Source organism: Astatotilapia calliptera, chromosome 7 (assembly GCF_900246225.1).
Source record: "Astatotilapia calliptera chromosome 7, fAstCal1.2, whole genome shotgun sequence".
Classification (NCBI taxonomy): domain Eukaryota; kingdom Metazoa; phylum Chordata; class Actinopteri; order Cichliformes; family Cichlidae; genus Astatotilapia; species Astatotilapia calliptera.
Window position 1 is genome coordinate 2,100,555 of NC_039308.1, and position 20,397 is coordinate 2,120,951.

The 20,397-nt window shown below is 43.1% G+C and overlaps 1 protein-coding gene across 2 annotated transcripts; it reads left to right on the plus strand.

Moving 5' to 3' along the window:
• The first annotated feature begins 1,034 nt into the window (after nucleotides 1-1,034).
• chka (choline kinase alpha) lies at nucleotides 1,035-20,067 on the plus strand. 2 transcript variants are annotated; one of them, XM_026172443.1, is made up of 12 exons: nucleotides 1,035-1,531; nucleotides 2,717-2,825; nucleotides 4,269-4,322; nucleotides 10,125-10,238; nucleotides 12,441-12,574; nucleotides 13,324-13,428; nucleotides 13,636-13,694; nucleotides 13,788-13,875; nucleotides 15,574-15,682; nucleotides 15,757-15,863; nucleotides 15,971-16,052; nucleotides 16,751-20,067. In XM_026172443.1, the coding sequence occupies exons 1-12, from the start codon at nucleotides 1,296-1,298 to the stop codon at nucleotides 16,808-16,810; spliced, it is 1,257 nt and encodes a 418-aa protein (XP_026028228.1). In that variant the 5' UTR covers nucleotides 1,035-1,295; the 3' UTR covers nucleotides 16,811-20,067. The 2 variants fall into 2 exon arrangements, with proteins under 2 accessions (XP_026028228.1, XP_026028229.1); XM_026172444.1 differs by lacking the exon at nucleotides 4,269-4,322.
• Nucleotides 20,068-20,397: the final 330 nt, after the last annotated feature.

Here is a 20,397-nt window from a genome sequence, read left to right on the forward strand (position 1 = left end):
AATGATAAACTGTAATAACTCTGACCTCTGTCTTTGTCTCCTTCTGGCCACTGTGAGTATCTTTGTGGTGACTCACGTTTGTGATCATCTTTAGGTCATTTTGTGTGTCTTTGTAGTGGAATTGCATTTCTTTGTGTGTTCTTTGTGTTTTGTGAATCTTCTGGTTGGTTTGAGTCCATTTATCTCTTTGAGGTAGTTTCCAACCTCTTTGTGGTTATTTTTGGATCTTTTTGTGGGGTAGCTGTAGCTACCCCTAGGTAGCTAGACAGGGCACATCATCTACTAAAAAAAGTCATACTATTAGAATAAAAGAGTAATAACAAATATGTTTTATGCTGTCATAAATAACAGCTAAAAATTCTAATGATTGCAGCTTTTACAGTGGAAGTGGAATACATTATATGGATATAAGAGAGGTATTTTAATTATTGCACTTTCCACCTAAAGTACATGTTGCACAGGGATCGGCAGAGTTTATGCTGGGCCTGATGGCCCATGGGAGAAGCTGCTTTTTTAATCTGCTGGTCCTCCTTTTTATGCTCTTGTACCTTCTTCTAGAAAACAGCAAGCTAAAGAGGCTCCACAGGGGGCCTGTACTCTTTAAACTTCAGTATAATACAGGAATGTCAAACACAACTACAGCCAGACCAATTCAGTTTCATTTACTGTCACCAGTGAAACTCTCCTTTTGTGTCAGTGTAACGAAGTTTAACCACACATTTAAAACCTGAGATGTCTTAGTAAAAGAACAAGAAGTTCAAAATGTCAAAAAAACTGCAAAAAAAAAAAGTTGCCAAAAAGGTTCTGGTAGCCTATCACCAGTTTGGCGTCTTTCTGGCCCCCGGGCCTTATGTTTGAGGCTGCGGGTCTTGTTTTCCCGGACTTCAGGATTGCTCTCTCTGTCCGACACTCCCTGCACGCACCGTCAGGGTTTGTTTTGGTCCTGCGGGGCTGTGTCACAGCCATCCAACCAGAGACGAGAAGGGTCGCGGGCGTGTCATGTGACCCCTCCCTCCCCTCCTTGTACGCCACTCCGAGATGCTGCGCGCGCGTCTCTCAGTGCGATTCATTCCCTGCGCGCGGACGGACGCATCTAGCTTGTCTCCATCATTTGCGAAGCTCGTACGATTATTTTCATCGTCACTGTTATTATTATTGTTAAAAAAGAGCTAAAGAGCAGAAACCTGCCGCACTGCGGGCTCCACACCGAGAGAAACAACTGAAATATATCCTTCTGCGACACACGCACCGGAGGGGGCCCGCGTTCGCCTACTTCCTGTCTTACTGTCGACAAAATGAAAACCAAATTCATCAACGGGGTTTCTTCTTCCCCCTCCATGTCGCTGGGCCTGCTGGTGACCGAGAACGCCCTGCAGGTCCAGCCAGACACCCAGGAGGACTGTGACGAGCTGGTCCGCTCCGACCAGCCCGACCCAGACACCCGGAGGAGGGCTTATCTGTGGTGCAGGGAGTTCCTGCACGGAGCCTGGAAGAGCCTGGCCGAGGACCTGTTCCAGATCACCATCATCAGGTGCGGATGATCATCGGAACCGTTATTTCTGTTTATTTTCACCATCCGATGTGTTTTTCTGTAAACCATCTGATGAGATCATCTCACAAGAGCCATGTGACCCAGAGTGGTCGAAACAGCAGAGCTCATTTCATGTTCCTGTGTCAGAATCTGCTGCTATAGTGCAGTCTGTATTCTTAGCCCGACGGCTGATGTAGTTGATAGCAAGTGGGAGCCTACCTCCCACTCAAAAGAAAAAAAAATCTAATTGGTCTACACTCAGAAAAGAAAAAAACTGTCCCAAAGACTTTAACTCATTTCAGTCATTACTGTTAAACCTCTCTGGCATCAGTGTTGTGATTATTTTTATTGCAGATAGTTTTTAATTAAAAGTGTACAAATGTTTAAACTTAAAAAAGTCTGCCTTTTTTTAAGCAGCACTTTTCTTTGGTAGAAGTTTTGTAAGCAAGCACTTTTAACAGTGATGAGAAATATAATGAAAACATTAAAGAGGAAACATTAATGGGCCCAGGACTGAGCCTTGTGGAGCACCGTGGTTAGAGAAGCAGTGTTAAAAGAGATCGTGCTCACTCTAAAAAAACTCCAGAAATGCTGACTTTAAATAATTTAATTACATGAAAAACTGTAGTTTTGTTACATGAAGTGTAAAATGTTAGATTTAATAGGATCTGGTCCACTTTACTTGATTGGTAAACGTTCACCCTACACAAAGCACATTTTCCTCAATGATAAACTTTTTAAATAAACGAACCTTTGAGTGTAGATTAGGATTGATTGATGTAGTGCTGCCAGAACAATGAAACCTCAGGTCATGACCTCTTAAAATGATGGCTGGTAGCTGTATCTGTGTTTAACACAAGAACTTGGATGACAGCTGATGACATTATTTCTTGTCATTTTTTAAATTCTCTTCTTGCGTTTACAGTCGCTGTGCTGATATCAGTATCAGACCGATAACAGTATTGGCTCCTAAATGCTATTTTAAGCCACTCCCTTATTCAAGAGGAAAACTTCTGTGGAAAAGAGAGCAGTGTGTCCTCCTGGGATCTTTTTATTGTTAGGCACATGTGAAACCACTACAGAGCTGCTAGTTTTGGGGTTTTTCTTCTATACACTGGTGAATCCATCATTTAATCACACACACGCAAATATCAATATCATATTCGCTGTCTGTCTGTGTTCCAGGGGTGGTCTGAGCAACAAGCTCTTTCTGTGCAGCCTCCCCGACAGCCTGAACTGTGTTGGGGACGAGCCGAGGAACGTCCTGCTGCGCCTCTATGGGGCCATCCTGCAGGTGGGAGCCACATCACATGTCAGTGTTTTACTGTGCAAAAAGTAACCCAGAGTCTCCACGAGGACGTAAGGAAGTAGTTCCCCCTCGGTAGTTTTTAGTCTGCAGTTACTGCTTTTTACTCACACTCACAAATAAGAGCAGACATGTAAAAGTGTTAGAGATAAACAACAAAATAGACGAGTGAAAGTGCCGTTATGTGTGAATGTGTGTCACATGCTTATATTAGTGTATGCATGCAGTTATGCCTTCATGTATGTGTGTTTGTGTGCGTGTTAGCCATTGTTGTACATGGTGATGTACCCCCATGGCTGTACATGCATGTGTTCTTTGCCGTAGGCTTCCCAAAGGAGCGTGCCTTGGGCACTCTTGTTCCCAGGTGAACCCACCCAAAAACACGGTACAGTATGAGATCTATGAAGTCTCAGCCTAATACAAAGATGTAACACACACTCATGTAGCTCAGCCGCTAGGAAGGAGAACAAAGTCCTCCTGCCTGTCCTTTTCCTGCTCTAAATCCCTGTCTTGTGATTCTTAATCATTAAGAAGTCAGCTTCAGTTTCAAGCTAGCGGACAAACGGCAGACCTGATGATGGCTCAGATCAGATAGATCAGATTTCTGCTGCCCATCAGGTGCTTCTTTTGGAAAAAATAATCTCTTTGCATGACGTGGCCGCTGAGTCCAGAGTTCATGATGTCAGACTCATCAGCAGATCCACTCTTACGATAGCGCTTAGCTGCTGGCGCTCGCCACATCGGAGTGGTTTTGCTTGCAAACAGCGAGCGGTAAGAGTTCAAGGCCAGCGAGATGTTTGCACAGCATATTCTAATCTCCTGCTGGCGATCAGAACACAACAGAGTCACAACTGAGATTCAGCCACTAAATTTGGCATTTGCAGCTGAGAGTGCATTAGCAGGAGACCTGCATTAAGTATTAACTCTGCTCTGTGTACTTGCTAATGAGCACGTAAGCAGTTAGCTTTTATTGCCGGGGATGTACGAGAGCACCGCATCACAGAGTCCTTTAACCGAGGTAACTGCGGTCGTCTCCGCCGTGCCGCAGGAGGAATTAATGATGTCTAATCAAAAAGCTAATATGATTAGGGGACGAATGCCTTTGTCTGAGTGCACAGCTACTAATGATTAAACCGAGCGTAACTGCACTGGAGACTGTTTCTGAGCAATAAAGTTATGTGATGCTGATGAGCAGAAACCTGCAGCTCTCAGTAAAAGTGCAGGTTTCATATCCATCTGCCTCTGCTCTGCTCCTGCCTTCAGTCTGAGGGCCGCTGCCTGAACAGTCTTCTGCACTGTCGCATCCAAAAGACTCGGTGTGTGTTTGAGCTCATACTGTACTGTCTGCACCGCGGGCACAGCTTTGATGTTGACGGGCGGCTTGGCGGCATGTATTCATGGATAGTTCTTCCCTTTTTCTCTTGTTGATAGATGTCCTGTAATAAAGGGGATTCTCGAGAGTCAAACAAAGAAAATCACTTCCAAGTAAGTAACAGACGACAGTTTCTCTACTCAGAGTGTACGTCCACAGCAACACTCGACTCACATGTGTATGCCCCCTCCCCCGTCTCACTGTTTCTCAGAAGATTTGTTCTCCTCCCCTAAATTCCTCTCTAACTCACGCTGAGCCTGAAGAGGATCCGCCAGGTTTCTCTGAGCACGTGCGTTGGCGGGGCTTTGGGGGAATTCACAGGAACGGCCGAATACCAGTTAATTTAATACCTGGCTCACCCGACACTGCATGACTGAAAATCTAAAGTGTTACTTTTTTCTTCCGTTCAATTTCTGATTTTGTCTTTTAACATCAAAGCACAGACACCCAGGAGATATAAACTGTAGCTGGTCATTAACGTCTTAGCATCCTCAACGTCCCCGACAACCAGAGGTTCACAGGTTAGGTCCACATTTTCACTCATTTGGTCAAAATGCATCTCGAGGCTTGATTTGAACGGTAACACCTTCCAGTTTCTGAAACTAGGCCCTTTCAGCATAAATCTCGCCCTCGCTGGTTACCCGGTGGCAGACGTGACATTATTCCCCGTGTTTACACGCTCTTCCGCATGACCTGCAGTTTAAACAGCCCTCGTGGATGTGTATTTGCTTCCAGAAGACTTTCACAGTCGCATATTTGCAGGGACTTTTTCTCTGCAGTCGGTGTGAACACGCCTTTATTAAATGTGTAATGTTACCACCGTTTGGAGTTTTGCAATGTACTTCTGTTGACTCTTTGATATCACATTAAACTGACATATTAATGATACAAATGTAATTAACATGATTTGTGCATTTTTAAAAATAATTGTTGTTTTATGACATTGCAGCTGAATTTGCTGCCTCTGTGCACCACAAAGGTCATTTAGTGTCATTTAGTTCCACTATTCTCCAGCAAAGGTAAATGTTCTGTTTCGTTTACAGCAGTTTTCAACTCGAGAACTCAAAGTGCACTCTTTGGTGAACGCATTTAAAGCAAATCAGAGTTCAGTAACTTTCCTAAGGATACTTTGGCCTTTCTGCTCTACCACCACAGCCACCACAGCCGCCCAGGTCGATCGTGTATATCTTCAAAACAGGAAAACAGAAAACTAGGTCAAAGGTTAAAAAGCAAAACAGACAACAAAAAAGTTTTATTTCAATTTTAATTTAGCGAGAAATTAAAAAACTAAAGTACTGATGTCATGTTAGTGGTACACATATGAAAAATGTCTGATTGACACTAACCTCATAGTTGGTGATACTGCACCTTAACACTGTGGTCACAACATGCAAAACACAAAAAGGAGATGATGCAGTATTTAAGTAGCTAGAGTTACATCTACGACTGCAGACGTACTTGTTAAGGTGATAAAGGTTCGTTCAAAAAAGTCTTTAGATGTTACAATGTTACAATAAACTGTTCTGAATGTCTTTGTTGGCTTATGTGGCGTCAGCTGGCCAGCAGTGATGCAGGCTATCGTTATTGACCCCAAATGAATCATAAATGTAATGTGTAATAGTTCATACAGTCTGAGGGTTTATGGAGTACACTGCCTACAATCACTGCAGCCCCACACACAAAGGTCACAATGGCTTAAAGAGGTGCTGCTTTGAAGGATGTAGTTCTTGTGTTACCTTCTCTCGCAGTCCTCTAAACTTTTTGGATGCCAACCTGTGATGTAACACATACGCACACCTTGTCCTAAAACAAATTAAGTCGACATGAAGCGACGATGAGCGGGTGCCGATGTTTCCTCACAAGAAAAGGAAGACATGGAGATTCTGGGTTGGTCCAATTCTCAGGAGAAGGCATGAGCGGGGAGGGTTTCATGGTTCAGTTGAGGAGGTGAAGCTCAGGATTTCGTCCATATTTCAGGGTCAGTTGAGCTCTTGTTGGCAGAGTTGGGACTACATGTGAGTAGCTGTGCGTCTGAGGTAAACTGGTATTATTTCACTATTTCCATCTCATTCTATAGTCAACAGCGGATCTGATTCGTTGGATCTGTTTATTTGCATCCTGCTGCTGTACATTTTACAATACGTGTGTTGTAAACCTGCTAAAAGCATGTTCAGGGTAATTACGAGCTGAGTGCTGACAGGCTGCATGTTCTTAATGTGCAGACAGGAAGATAAAATGCTGAAATGCACAAGTGAAGGAAGTTTGCGCGTTACGCAAGCCTCATAAAAAGACTAATTTTAGTGATAGATAACCAGCACAGATGTGTTCAGGGTATCACTGCAGGCAGTGTACCGAGCCTTAAACCCACTGACTCAGAAAGTTCTGTACCCACGCGGCATCATGTGACCCCCTTTGACCTTCACCTTACAAAGCTGAATCATGACTCTCTGTCATGGGACTGAGATTAGGTCATCAGCAAGTTAGCCATTGTTTCCACTCAAGTATCTTTCCATAAAGATGGCAGCTCCTCCCCCTCGACTCCACTTCTCTAATCTTCAGCTCGCCGTGAGGCTAACGCTGGACTGCGAGTGTCTTCAGATAACCTCGCCTAGCCTAACAATGCAGTGTTCAACGTAAATCCCATTTGGATTAGAAAGGATGATGCGGATTAATTCCTTGGATGTTTCAGTCGTCACAGCAGAGCTGCAGCTCTCATGTCGGACAGTTTACATCCAGGTGAAGACGACACAGTGACACAGTTAGGCTACAAACCCTGTGCTGGTTTCAAGATGTAGCTTGATATAAAAGCGTTGGCCATTTTTAGCGATGAAGGCTTGTGCCGCCCCTTTCCTCCTGTATTTCTCTGAGATCTTAAGTTGTCACAGGTGGTAACGGTAACCTCGGTCCTTATCTTATATTTTGGAGAAGACCAAAACAGATATTTTGGGTAAAAATGTGAATTTTTTAAATCTGTGTCAGGCAGAAAGATTATTTTTGTTACCACGGGTACCTGTATGATGCACCCATACGGGTCAAAAAGTCAGGCATCCTCTAAACCGCCTCACATTTTGGTTTAATGGTGGGATGAGAGGAGTCAGCACTGCCAGCGCTAGCTAACAAGCTAACGGCAGATATTTTCAGGCACTGGCATCACGCACGGTCGCACTTATTGGTGCAATGCTGTCGTCTTCACTGCAGGAAGCACTGAGTGTTACTGTTTGTGTGACGTTGTGGTTTTAAACATTCAGAACATGCTGCGTCTTGCACAACAATCAACCGCAGTAAATCAGCAGCTTGCTGTTTGCAGTTTAGAAAACCACAGCCCCGTCAAAATTCATGCACTACATAATTACACAGCGTACTGCATAACAGTACGTAGACAGAAGTATCTGGATGTAGGCAGAAGGATATCTATGCTATTAATAATCGACTGAAATAACCGTGAAAAAAGGAAATAACAGTTTGCTTTAAATGTATTTATGCGAAGTTCAGACGTTCCCTTAACCAGGTCAATAAACTATTAAGCTGCTAATAATCCCAGAACTCATGCAGTGCTGACAGTTACTGTAAATAGGTTGCCACTGTTATTGGTGGTAACTGTGGATGTTAGCAACAAAGTGCTCAGAGAACAATCATTGATGTGGAAATGGTTCACAAACCAGTTTGAGTGCCTCGAGACACCATCACAGGATCAGAGGACGCTCCACCTGACTGACAACCAGTGACGCTCACATGCACAACCACAGGCTCTGCCAGCTTACCAAAAGCCAACGCCCACGTATGTTTTTGAACCGTGTGACGAAAGAGAACATTCAAATTTTACACCAGCCGGGCAACAATCCTAACCAGGGAGAGATTCGAAGTACGGCCCAATTCACTGGTGTTTTGTTAGTGCTGCATTGTTTGTTCTGCTTTTTTCTTCAGCAGATATGATAGAAAACAGGAAAAGAGCCACATAGCTGCCGTAAAAGGCAGATGGAATATTGTCGTCATCCCACCAGGCAGCTGTAAACGTGATAACTCGAGAGCAAGGCGACGTTTTACCAAACGTGCATCTGCTAAATTTCTGCTGACGTCAAATTTTCCAAAAACTCAGTTCAGTTTAGTTTAAATCAGACTTATTCGTATAGCGCTACTATAATCTACTTCCTATGATGCTTCTCATCCTCACCTTGTCCATGTAACACATGAGAACCGAGAGAATCTCATCCGTGTGTATAGCTTTACCAAGTTACGTGGTAAACAGAGACTGGTTACTGGATGTGTAGGCAGCATGCAGCTTTGTCACAGCAGAGATTCCCATATTCCCTAAAGAGATTTTACCTGGAGTCCAATGTTGTGCTTCCTTGTTGGCAGATCAGTCCTGTTCTGCTTTGAGACGGACGTGGTTCATAATAATTCATAATGTTTAGGAGGCCACAGAGTGGGCAGCATTGTTTTCTTTGAGTCGGCTTCCTGTCGGGCACTCATTATGAAACATTCCCATGGCTGTTATCCAAAGAAGCAGGCGCACGTTTGGATCCAAACCTCTGTCTCTGCTGCAGTTTATCTCAAGGTTATTCACTCAACAGTATGAGGATGGCAATATATCACTGATTTTTATTTCAAGGCTTGAACTGCAGCACAACGTGGAGGTTATTCAAATCAAATGGGCACTTTAGCAATTTACACTTTACATTTTCAAAGTTAAGACACTAAAGAAAATTGAAAAAGTTAATAGTTTTTCAGAAATCACTGAGCTGATGAACGCTGCATGTTCCAGACTTTTCAAACAGTTTGAAGCTGATATAGCAATACAAGAAAATTCAGTTCAGTCTTATTCATATAGTGCCAAATAACAACAAAAAAACCTCCGACAGAACCAGGTCAGGGAGGGGCGGGGCCACCGGCTGGGGGGTGAGGCGAGGACGATGGGACAAAGACGCGCTGTGGAGGAGAGACAGAGTGATAATAAGTAATGATTAAATTCAGAGATGTGTATAAACACATGGTGGATGAAAAAGGGGACTGAAGAAGAAATAGTCAATGTATAGAGTGCTTATGCAGCTGTAACCATATGCTTTCTAAAAAAGGAAAGTTTTAAGCCTAATCTTAGAAGTAAACACAAATCAATGATAGCTGTGGTCTTTGGTTCCTGACAGGATTTAATAGCATGGATGGTCTGTTCATGACTTTCCCTAAACTAAACTCCAGTAAAAGTAAGAAACCCGACTGTAGACTTAACTCCAAACCTGGTGCATATTTGGTGAGAAGCCTGGTTTCCAGCAGAATCGAGTCGGCACACAGTTTTGTCTTTGAGGACACGTGACTGTGCTGGCATGAGACCCCCCCCCGTTGGTCTCCGGGCTGCACGTGTTGCCGTGGGAGCGTTGTGCGTCTCTAAGATTAAACGAGAAAACACAAGGCCGTCTGTCTCCTCTGCTCCAGCAGCTTCAACTGCAAAGCCAAGTCTTGCTGGAGATTTTCGTCTACCTCTTGTGTTTCTCCTCACCGCTTTGACAGGCAAACCCTACTAACCCTAACCACAACATTTCTCCTCATTCAGAATCATCCATCCTTGTCCTCCACCACCTGATTGCCTCCTAAGCCCCTTTCAGACGTGCACTTCACTCTGCTGAAGTTGTGCCATTTTCACACGTCAGACCTTTTCATGTAAAGCAGTTTTGGCAGGCTGCCTACCAGAAACCCTGAAAAGAAGACTTTTCCTTTTCAAAGGCAGTCTGCCTGTGTCTGAAAGTGGCTGAGGAGAGGATTCATCCACTCTAATCTTAACGTTTTCAGCCTGCGTGACCAGAAAGAGCTCTTTGTCTCATTTGCTATTCTGCGGCTGTGATGGGAGCTAACGGTGGAGGTGCTGTGAACTCTGACACCGTGTTGCCTGAAACGTTGACGGTGTTGCTGTTGTGTATCTTCAGGGTGCCGAGGCCATGGTGCTGGAGAGCGTGATGTTCGCCATCTTGGCTGAGCGAGAGCTCGGACCCAAACTCTACGGTATTTTCCCTCAGGGCCGCCTGGAGCAGTACATCCCCGTAAGTCCCCGTGCGGAGCTGCACTTACGCATCACGTTTCCTTCTACAGAAATCAAGTTAGAAGCAAACATTATGATCCAGACGCAGGTGCTTTATCGATCTGATCAGCTGTTACGGGATGAATAGGCATTATCACGTTGTCAGCACGAAATCACCTTTTCATGGACACCAGCTGCAACAGCAGGAAGTGATGTCACTTATAAATAAACACAATTGGAAATGTATTTCTTTCCTTGTTTTTGTCCAAGGCTTCTCAAAGCTGCACTCCTGCTGTCTGTTGAACTTTATCCCAAAGTACTGATGTTCTCAGTATCCTGTTGGAAATAGTTTATTTTGACGTACATCCTGTCTTTTTACAAAACAATGTGCATTTTATTTTCATTTTTGCTAAAGTTTATAAAGATTAGTTTAATGAAGTTGGGAACAAACTCCAAATACATTTCACCTGGTTTCAAAGTTTTGTTTCATTTACAAAAATCTGTTTTAGAGAAAATATTTTCTCTTTGTGGTTTATTTGATTTTTTTAGCAGTTTAGGAGCACTCAAAGAAGTCCAATACTGCTGCCAATACTCACAACTTTATTTTTCAAGATTAGGACTGAGAGGAAAGAAATGTTAGAGTGTGTGTGTTTGTATTCAAATCTCTGTGGGGACCAGTCCCCACAAGTCTGACGGCATTTTGAGACACAAAATGTGGTTTTAGTTAAAAAAAAAAAACTTCAGTGGTGTTGCACACTATTTTATATTATTTTTTTAAAGTCATTGTTAACCCTTTAAAGCCAGTCAGAGCAGCATGCTCCGTTTTGTGTAACTATTTTTAAATCCCTGTAGAACCTGAACCGTGTAAGCTAGCGCAATAATTTGTTTTGCATATGAAACCGGAGGAGTTGTACTTACATCTGATGCCATCAGCTTGTCCTCGGTCACGGTTTCCTTTCACATAAAGCTTTGCAAAAATTGCATAAAAAGGCTTGCAGGAACAGAAACACGCTTTGCCGATCCGATCAGCTGTTCGTAACACTTCCCACAGTGAAACAGACGTCAGCACGAACTATCACATGTCCGCCATTTCCTGGCCGAAACCGGAAGTGATGTCATTTTCGCGGAAATTGTAGTTTTTTACTTGTAGGCCTTAAACCTATACTGGTCATGTTTGACTTTTCTGTGTCGTTTCTGGGATGCTTAGAACTCGAATTGCACTGCTGGAAATAGTTTATTTTGATGCACCTGCTGTTTTCTTTGCAAATTTGCATCATAGGATTGTTTTTTCGTTTTTCCTGCACTATATAAAAATTGGTGTATCTCCAAAATAAAACTATGAAGACACTCAAAATAAATTTCCTGTTGTTGTAAACTATTTTTTGCAACTTTTTTGTATTTAAAGCTTTGAGGGATAAACCTCTTAAATTTCTCCAAGTAGAAATATATGTAAAAAATACAAAAAACGATTTTCAATTTTTTTGTAGTTTATTGCACTTTTTTTGCAATTAATGTAGTTACTATGGACTTAATGCATACATATTATTAAAATATGGGCTATAACAGTTGTATAGCAACTTGAAATGCTCCCACAAATGGCACTACAACATGTAAAAAAATAATATAAGCTCTGGCGGACTTGGTTCTATAGTAGGTCTTAAAGGGTTAAATAAATATCGTCAAATAATCGAGATCTCAATTTCAGTGAAAATAATCGTGATTAGATTACAGGATTACAATTAGGTTATATTTAGGGTAAGAGGCTGGGAAAAGCATTATGTCCACACATGATATGAATACCCAACTGTGTGTGTGTGTCAGGATAAAAACAAGTGGAAACACAACCCTCCAGCTCGTGTACAGTTTGAGGTCCGGGGCTTTTCAAAATTGCTCAACGCAGTTTGTGATAAGTCGCAAAACTTTTCAAACAGGAATATCAGGTGTGACAACAAAGCTGGATATTTTTAAAAAGTTGCTCAGTGACGAATTTAGAGGCTTAAATTACTTACAGAACAGAATTTGACCTTAAAAATTGTTTGACGTTTGGATGCAGAGACCAGATTGTTTTCAGATGTCTGAAAAACCCCCAACGCCTCTCACACACCGGGGCTCTGCAAGATAAGATTTTAGTTTGGATGTCAAAGAAACCCTGACCAAACCTGTGATTTATGCAGTTAGAGCCAGAGTCATGGTTTCATGCAGTTTTATGATGTCCTGCTGACAGAGCCGTAAACTGGACACCTGTGAGCTGAGCGACTCCAGCATCTCGGCCGAGGTTGCGCAGAAGATGGCCAGGTTTCACGGGATGAGGATGCCCTTCAACAAGCAACCAAAGTGGCTGTTTGGAACCATGGACAAGTGAGTCACCCGAGCCCGTACGTCACCGCGTCAGGCAGTGAGCACATGAAAAGTTTCCTCAGTTCAAGTTCTCCCAGATAGCGTGTCACAGCACTGATTACTTATCGGCTTCTGCAGGTGGCCGTCCGCCTATCGCCGTGCACTTCCCCTTGAAATACCTTCAACCTCATGCGTCAAGTGTTTACGAGGTTTACATTGCACAATGTTTGTTGGCGTGTGCTGATAAAGGCCGCTGTCTTTTTCCATCAGTATTCCTCATACATGCCTAAATGTCTGGCTGATCGCCTGCCGTTCGGCTCTTTGACTGATTTTCCCGCCACAAAAGATTGACGGGAAAACCTGGGAACTGTTGTCCTGGGAAACACATGGAAGCTGCCAGATGTGATGAGATTATCTGGCCATTCTTTTGGTTTCCTGTAAAGAGAAAATTACACCCATAGAGCAGATGTGGTTAGAATATATTTGAAGTTCACTGAACTGTGGGCCTTACATGCATCTACATATTTGTCTGCTCAAATTGAAATAGCAGCCAACGTGAGCAAATAGCAAAAACACAAAGACATTTTTAGACCAGCTTAAAAATTGGAGAAAAGGTTTTCATTATTTTTAAAAACTATTGTTTATCATTTTTAAAACTAAGCTATCATTGACTAAATGTAACTTCAACACAAGTGTGTTCCATTTCCAACGTCTCTACTATGACTTTTTCCTCTTTTCATTAATGTGTGTGGATGTAACACTTTGATCAGGTACCTGAGCCAAGTGATGAGGCTGAGCTTCACCAGAGAGGCGCACCTGCGTCGCTTCAACCGCCTGCTCAGCTATAACCTCCCACAGGAGATGGAAATGCTCAGGTATGTTGCTGCAGACATGCAGCTGTAAAACACTGCACACATGACACATGCGTGTTTCCTGACTGTTACGCAAGACTTGCTGGTTTACCACAGGAAACATGCGTGAAAATCTCGGCTACACAGGCGCAGAGGGCAAAGGAAGCACAGCTGAGAGTCTCTAAACATCCATGACTTTATAATGAAGTGACCGCCTTTGTGTTTGTGCAGGTCTCTGCTCGAGTCCACTCATTCTCCCGTGGTCTTCTGCCACAACGATTGTCAGGAAGGTAAAACCTGAAGACGCGAGGTCGCCCTTCATACCATCCATTTCTTTTCCTCTGTTGTAGCAGTGCTAACTTGTGTGTGTTTGCTCCTTTCAGGAAACATCCTGCTGCTGAAAGGCCGCCAGAGCTCAGACAAACAGAAGCTGATGCTCATTGACTTTGAATACAGCAGCTACAACTACAGGTACACGAGCAGGACACCTGCAGTAACATCTGACCTGGGAACCCTCACCAGCTGTTTCTGCATCAGTCATTGCTGTCTTTATTAATGTCATTACTGTTATTATTGTAGGTTAGCATTAGAAACAAGAAGCAGATTGATAAACTGGATCAGCATCATTAAAAATTCAAATTCAAATGAAATAAAAATATTAGAAATAAAAACACCTCCATGTTTACAGTTTTTTAATGGTTTGGTGAAACTGATGCGCCGAGCACAGCCTGACTCGAGTGCTGAGCTGCTGCGTCACCGTCACTCATCTCCTACCAACCTGTGTCACATTCAGTGCGCTCTAACCAGATTATAACCTGTAATCTGGTTATAATGGTAAACAAAGATACTAGAATCAGAGCGTAAACAAGAAGAAAAACCGCCACAGTCGGCTTATGGCTGCGTTTTAGTGATATTCCTACACTCATGCTGTGCGATACGACCAAAATCTCATATCCCGATATAAGACATCTATCGTCCCGGTAACGATATAAATCACAAAAATGTAACATTTTCTGTAAATTCTGTGAATCTCGGGCAGCTCGACTTGTTTGAAGTGTTTCCAGCTGGAGTCGAGACTTTTAGCCGACGCATGAAACGATACATTTTTAAACACAAGTTGTAACAGCCGCCGTTTTCTTTGTGAGTATTTATTACACGGCGTGCTGCGGGGAAAAGCGTTCTAACGTTTGCGTCTAAGGTTTATTTTTTAGCACCTGACGCCTCTTTTTTGCTTCTCAGCCGTAAACGCTGCATACTGTTTCACGGGATTTAGTTTATTTTGAAAAGTCTCAACAGGATCTTGAGCTTTATTGTGAAAGGTTAATATGCAAAACAAACAAGCGGACGGCGGAGCCACGCCATTGTTTTACCGGCGCTTGTCCGTCCGTAGTGTGGTCATATTAAATATAAGAGAAAGAGAGAACTTTAATAAATGAATACAGCCACTACAGCGACCATCAAAACAGTTTATTTTGCCACACTACGAAACAAATAGACGTTTTTATATCGTCACCCGATATATATCGTTATATCGAGCGTCCTAACTCACGCCCACCCTAATCTGTTGAAATATTGACTGCAGCTGTTATGTAACCAGAACTTGGCAGGCTGCTGAGGGCACACAGGATGAAGGCCAGAGAAAGGCGACGATGACCCGAAGTAGACGAGAATACAACGATGTGCTTGTGTTTCTGCACCTCTCTGTCTTTATGCGTCGCTCATTTCTGGGAAACACTGCATGTTACCCAGAACTCCCTGCTCCTCCCAGCTCCCTTCAGCCTGGCCCCTTTAAGTCCTTCCCATGTATAACATATAACACGTGACCCTGTGAGGCACGTGTGCTATAACACATGCACAGGAAGAACACAACAAAACAAAACATGCTGTGGGTTATTGCTTTTTCTCTCTGGAAGCGACAGCAAAGGGTCGAGCTCAGGTCACTGCCTCCCCCGCCGCACGGGGAGGTCCTGCTCCTGATAACAGTGTGGGAAACGGCACTCGGGAATACTTGAGGGACGAATGAGACTGAATCACACACGGGATTACTGCGACTTTACAGTCACTGCTTGTGGGAGAATCTTATCTTTTTAATTATAACTAAACCAAAACAAGGAACAGCACTGGCTCATAAACGTGCTCTTGTTTCTTTGCCATTCTCTGACCCTGCAGGGGATTCGACATCGGTAACCACTTCTGTGAATGGATGTACGACTACAACTGCGATGAGTTTCCTTTCTTTAAAGTCAGCGCTCAGAACTACCCTCCAAAGGCCCAGCAGGTGTGTAAAATAGTTAGTGGGCTCATTCGATTTCTCTAACGGACTGCTGACTGCCATGAAATGTTTCCTCGTAGCTCCACTTCATTGAGAGCTACCTGCGCGAGTCCGATCGAGGGTTCGACGGCTTGAGCGCAGAGGACCAAATGAAGCTGAAAGAAGAGCTGTACGTGGAGGTGAACAGGTGAGCTTAGGGTACAAAGATGCGTTACCTAACGCAGAGTAAGTCGCAGGATGCTGCAGTGAAAAGCTAAATGGAAGTAGAAAACACTTTGTGTCTTTGTGATGCAGGTTCTCGCTGGCATCTCACTTCTTTTGGGGCTTGTGGTCCATCATCCAGGCCCGGCTGTCCACCATCAAATTTGGATATCTGGTGAGTCTTTGCTTCCTTACCTTGAGTCCTTATTTACTTTACTCAATATCAAAGTTGTTCGGGGCACAGATCTGAACTTCAGCTTTGGTAAAATGTCAAGTGGGGAAGAGGAGGATTTAATTTGAACCAAACTGAGATACATCGAAACAGGTAATTCAGGGCATTCCTGGTCGTCTCCTCTGCTGTCACAAAAGATGCGCAGTGGTCATTAAAAGAGAGAATCATGGAATTTATATGTTTGTTCAGGACGAACAGTGACAGAAGTTACCGTTACCTCTGGTTGGAGTTTGAGCTTCTGCCTGGCTGTGCTCAGCTTCTTTGACAGCCTCGGGTCAGATCGGGCTGCCATGCAGCGGGACGCTGTCACACCAGCTGACAGGAAGCTGCGCTTGGTGAAAATCCGAAGCGTGCACAGATTGTACTGGTTAAAACGATCCAGACTTAAAGCTCATCAATGTGACTTTTAAATAACATTTTCAACACTTAATTCAGATATTAGTGCAAAGTCACGAATGTGAATTTCAAGCAAACTGATGTAACATCTAAAACAAGAAGAAGGAAGAATTCACTGTGCAAAGAACTGATGTTCTATTAGTGTGACTTAACTCGGAGCACACAGGGTTACATTTGGATTTATTGTTTTTACTTAAAACAAGCCCTTGTTTCCACATATTCATTTGTGCTTACCTGTGTTGCAGGAGTACGCACAGGCCAGGTTTGACGCCTACTTCCAGCAGAAGAAGACCTGGGCTGTGTAAAGGAGGCGAGACGATTCAGTATTCTGACAGCACGTTCAGCCAAAACGTCAAGGACCCACGGGCTGATAAAGTTTCTACGCTTTACTTACACTCCCTGCCTTGCTGGTATTTGCTGGCTACTGTTGGTGTTGTGTTGACCAAAGCCAAACCTTGATCACGTGGCTAGTAGGTGCTTCGAATATGCCCCACAATCATTGCAGCTCAAAGTTTACACGGCGTAACTGAAGGCCAAAACCCCCCAAAACAAAACAGAGGAAACACATGGACTCGCACTAACCTTCATCGCTGGTCAGAAGGTTGTTTCGGCCCAGTTTGAACCATATCACTAACATGAACGTTCTGAAAGCGTGGCTAGCTCAAAAGTGTTAGCATTGCATCAGTGTGTATGTACAGTATGTGTCTGCTGTGTGGGAAAGAATCACAACCTCAACTTTTCTGCCAGAGCTCCCAGTAGCCTGGTTCTGTCTGCTACTGGTGGGCTGATAGATTAACACGTTCCACTTTCTTCCCACTTGGTGTTTGTTTCATTTTCTTTTTTGTGTGTTTGACATTATCTTCAGGCCAGGGCAAACACGGTTATTTTGAATGTCTAAACATGTGAATATTTTTCTGGGGTAGCCTCAACGAGTCGACATGAAAGCTATCGAACGTCAGGTATCTTCCTTACAACAGGACACATTGTAGCTGACTTACTTATAGTCCTGTGATTTCACGTAACTGTTTAAGGGACAAAGGTGTGGTGGTTTCATGTTGTCATTATTATTATGGCTCACTGTGACAGCTGCACACGTTACGTCGTGTTGTCTGATTTAGCCTGGCTGCTAAACCGTCTGTTGGGAACCAGATGCTGTTGCCGCATTGAAGAAAGCTTCACACTGAACACACGACAATGGCTCCTTATTGTGGTGATGGATTCGTTGGTGACGTCTCTGGTGTTTTGGCCCAAGTGCCTGCTGCCATGCTGGCTCATCATTGTAGCCGTAATCCAGAGTAATGATGCTGACGGTTGCTGCAAAGTCAAACTTTGCATAATTACTTCTTGTAACTGGACTGCTGTTGAAGGGGCATTTAGTTAAGACCAAGAGCGCTCTGTTTCCAAGAGCTGAGTCACTGATGTGAGTCACGTCCAAGCGCACATTATGGCCACTGTCTGCTTGAGTGAGGGTAGAAATGCAGCAGTGCAGCAGACAAACACTGTCCTGTGTATGTCAAGCTTCCCTCTGAGGTGCTACTTTTAGGTGGTGATATAGAGGTTTGATATAGAGACGTGGCACAAAGAGATCATGCAGACATCCTGAGACCAGCCAAGTTCTACCTCACCCTGATTAGTTGTAATTGCATCATTGCAGTATTTTGCTATTGCATACCAATCAGTGGTGGGGCATCATTTTTCATGCCTTTAAATGACATTGTGAAAAATGATCTTCCTGTTATTTCTGTACCTCTTCATACTGTAATTGGTACCATGGGCATAGCAGTGCCTGCTAGACTGACAATGACAACAAAGCTTTCCATTAAAAAAAATCAATATACACTATTAATGTAACACAAGGACTCCTGCTGACATCGTTTTCGACCTCGTTACCAACTCTTAGTATATCGACTTTATTAACCTTTTAACATCATCAGGTCGTTGGCCACCCGTCTAGGCTTAGGCGTCAGCGTTGGGTTTAATCAAAGCCCACCCCGCTGTAGACTTTGACCTTTTTGTAGAAAGACAATCCTTCTAACAGGTTTATAGCTTTCAATCCTAAAATGTATGAGACCTGATCTAAATCTGGTTTCTGAAAATGTAAAGGAGGTGTCATTGGCGGTGGTGGTGACTCCAGCCCTCGGTATGAATCCTCACTCTTGTTTTGGAGAAAAGCAATAGGAAAAAAATGGAAATAGTTTTTAATGCATGTCAGTTAAAATGATTATTCTCGCTTCCCTGAATCCCAACACTTTGGACAACAGTTTAAAGTTAAACACAAGCGAGGTTTCAGATCATCACTGAGGATTAGTTGTGCCCAAAGCAAAAGCTAACCCTAGACTGGTCGAAAGGGACTTGGTGGTTGGGGTCGATGGCTGTCCTTTATGACCTTGTTAACTAGACTATAAGCAGCATCAGTAAGTGTGTGATTGTCCATGATTGTAAAATCTCTGTTCGGATGTGGGCGTTTACCAAAAGCCAGTCCAAAATGTGACCCAAGGATTCTTCTGTTAGATCCTACTTTGACCCCAGATTTGAAAAATGTGATCGTGCTGCTACAAATAAAGTCGTACAGCTACCACAAAGGCGCTGTGGAAGCAGCCAAACTGAAAATGGGACCCTGGCGAATGCTGCGTTTCCCAGTGGAGGGAACCTGTTGATGGGGAAGCTGAACTTTTCTCTACACTAAACATTTGACAGCAGAAGCATGCAGAGGTGTTTGAATGTCTACTGTGGCACTTTTGAGGACAGTTTTAGGAGGTGACGAACTGTGACTTTATTTTACATGCAGGTGTACTTTTGTACAGTTACTATATTTTCTTTTTTTTAGGTGTAGTGAAATTTTGATACAATGAGACTTAAGGTCTGCGAGCAGTGGATTATACTCGATAAATATTCAAATTCAAAGCGTTACAGTACTTGTTTTTCTGTTTTCTCGATCATTTCTTGTACTCCGTCTTTACTTGAAGTTGTCTTTAATTTGTTGAAATTTGCCCTGACCTTTCATTGCTGTACATGCTGTCTCTCAGTATTGTGATGTTTTGTGTGTTCTTACATTCCATATTGAAAAAACCAACATCACAACTTACAAGTATTTAACATTCTGTACTCGTTACTTTAGGTTTTATGCACATTTTGGACCAAAGGAACTAAAATGAGTCTTTAATTGGTTCTTCTAATCCAACTGTAATTAAACCCTTGCAGGGGAACAAAAACCTTCACTCCTGTTTCTGTTTCTTTTTGGCACTGTTCACTAAACTATATAGAAAACATTACTTAACTATAACTAATGAAAACCTTTTACATTACTGTTGTTACTGTGAATGTACTTTGTGTTGATTCAATCCACCTTTTTTATACAACGATGTTGTTTTGTGTGAAGAGCAGCCCCACCTACGCTGTCACGTGGCTCGTAGCGATAACCTTTGCTATCTATGCAGCTATACTGAATGCTTACGTACAGATAACAGCATACTTAAAGGTTTCAGGTGAACTGCAGCGACACAGAAATGACTTTGGCTGTAAATTTACTGCTTTGCACAAATAAAAGTTAAATGAGAAAACAGCTGACTCTGGTGGTTGTTTGGATACGCAGTCTTGGTTAATATGATTGGCACTTGCCAGGACGCGCGGTGCCTCTGAAGCTCTGTTATGCTGGGTTAAAAATAGCAAAAATTGGTGTCGTGCATGTTAAGTGATCATTCATCAAATTGAATGGAAACCAACACAGTATCTCAGTTTCCTCATTACATCACAACAGATTAACTGTGTTCTAATTTTCCAGTCCAGTCATGTTGTGGCTCCAGAAGAGCAAGCATTTGGTGATAGTGGGAAGGAAGAGCCAGGTTTAAGGAGGGGGGAGGCGGGGCGATGGGAACAGATAAGAAAATGAACA

Bases quoted from the DNA above. Each gene is read 5' to 3' on its own strand.
- chka (XM_026172443.1), top strand. From the start codon at position 1,296: ATGAAAACCAAATTCATCAACGGGGTTTCTTCTTCCCCCTCCATGTCG. The intron at 2,826-4,268 runs GTGGGAGCCACA...TCTTGTTGATAG, and splicing joins TCTATGGGGCCATCCTGCAG to ATGTCCTGTAATAAAGGGGA. The intron at 13,876-15,573 runs GTACACGAGCAG...CTGACCCTGCAG, and splicing joins TACAGCAGCTACAACTACAG to GGGATTCGACATCGGTAACC.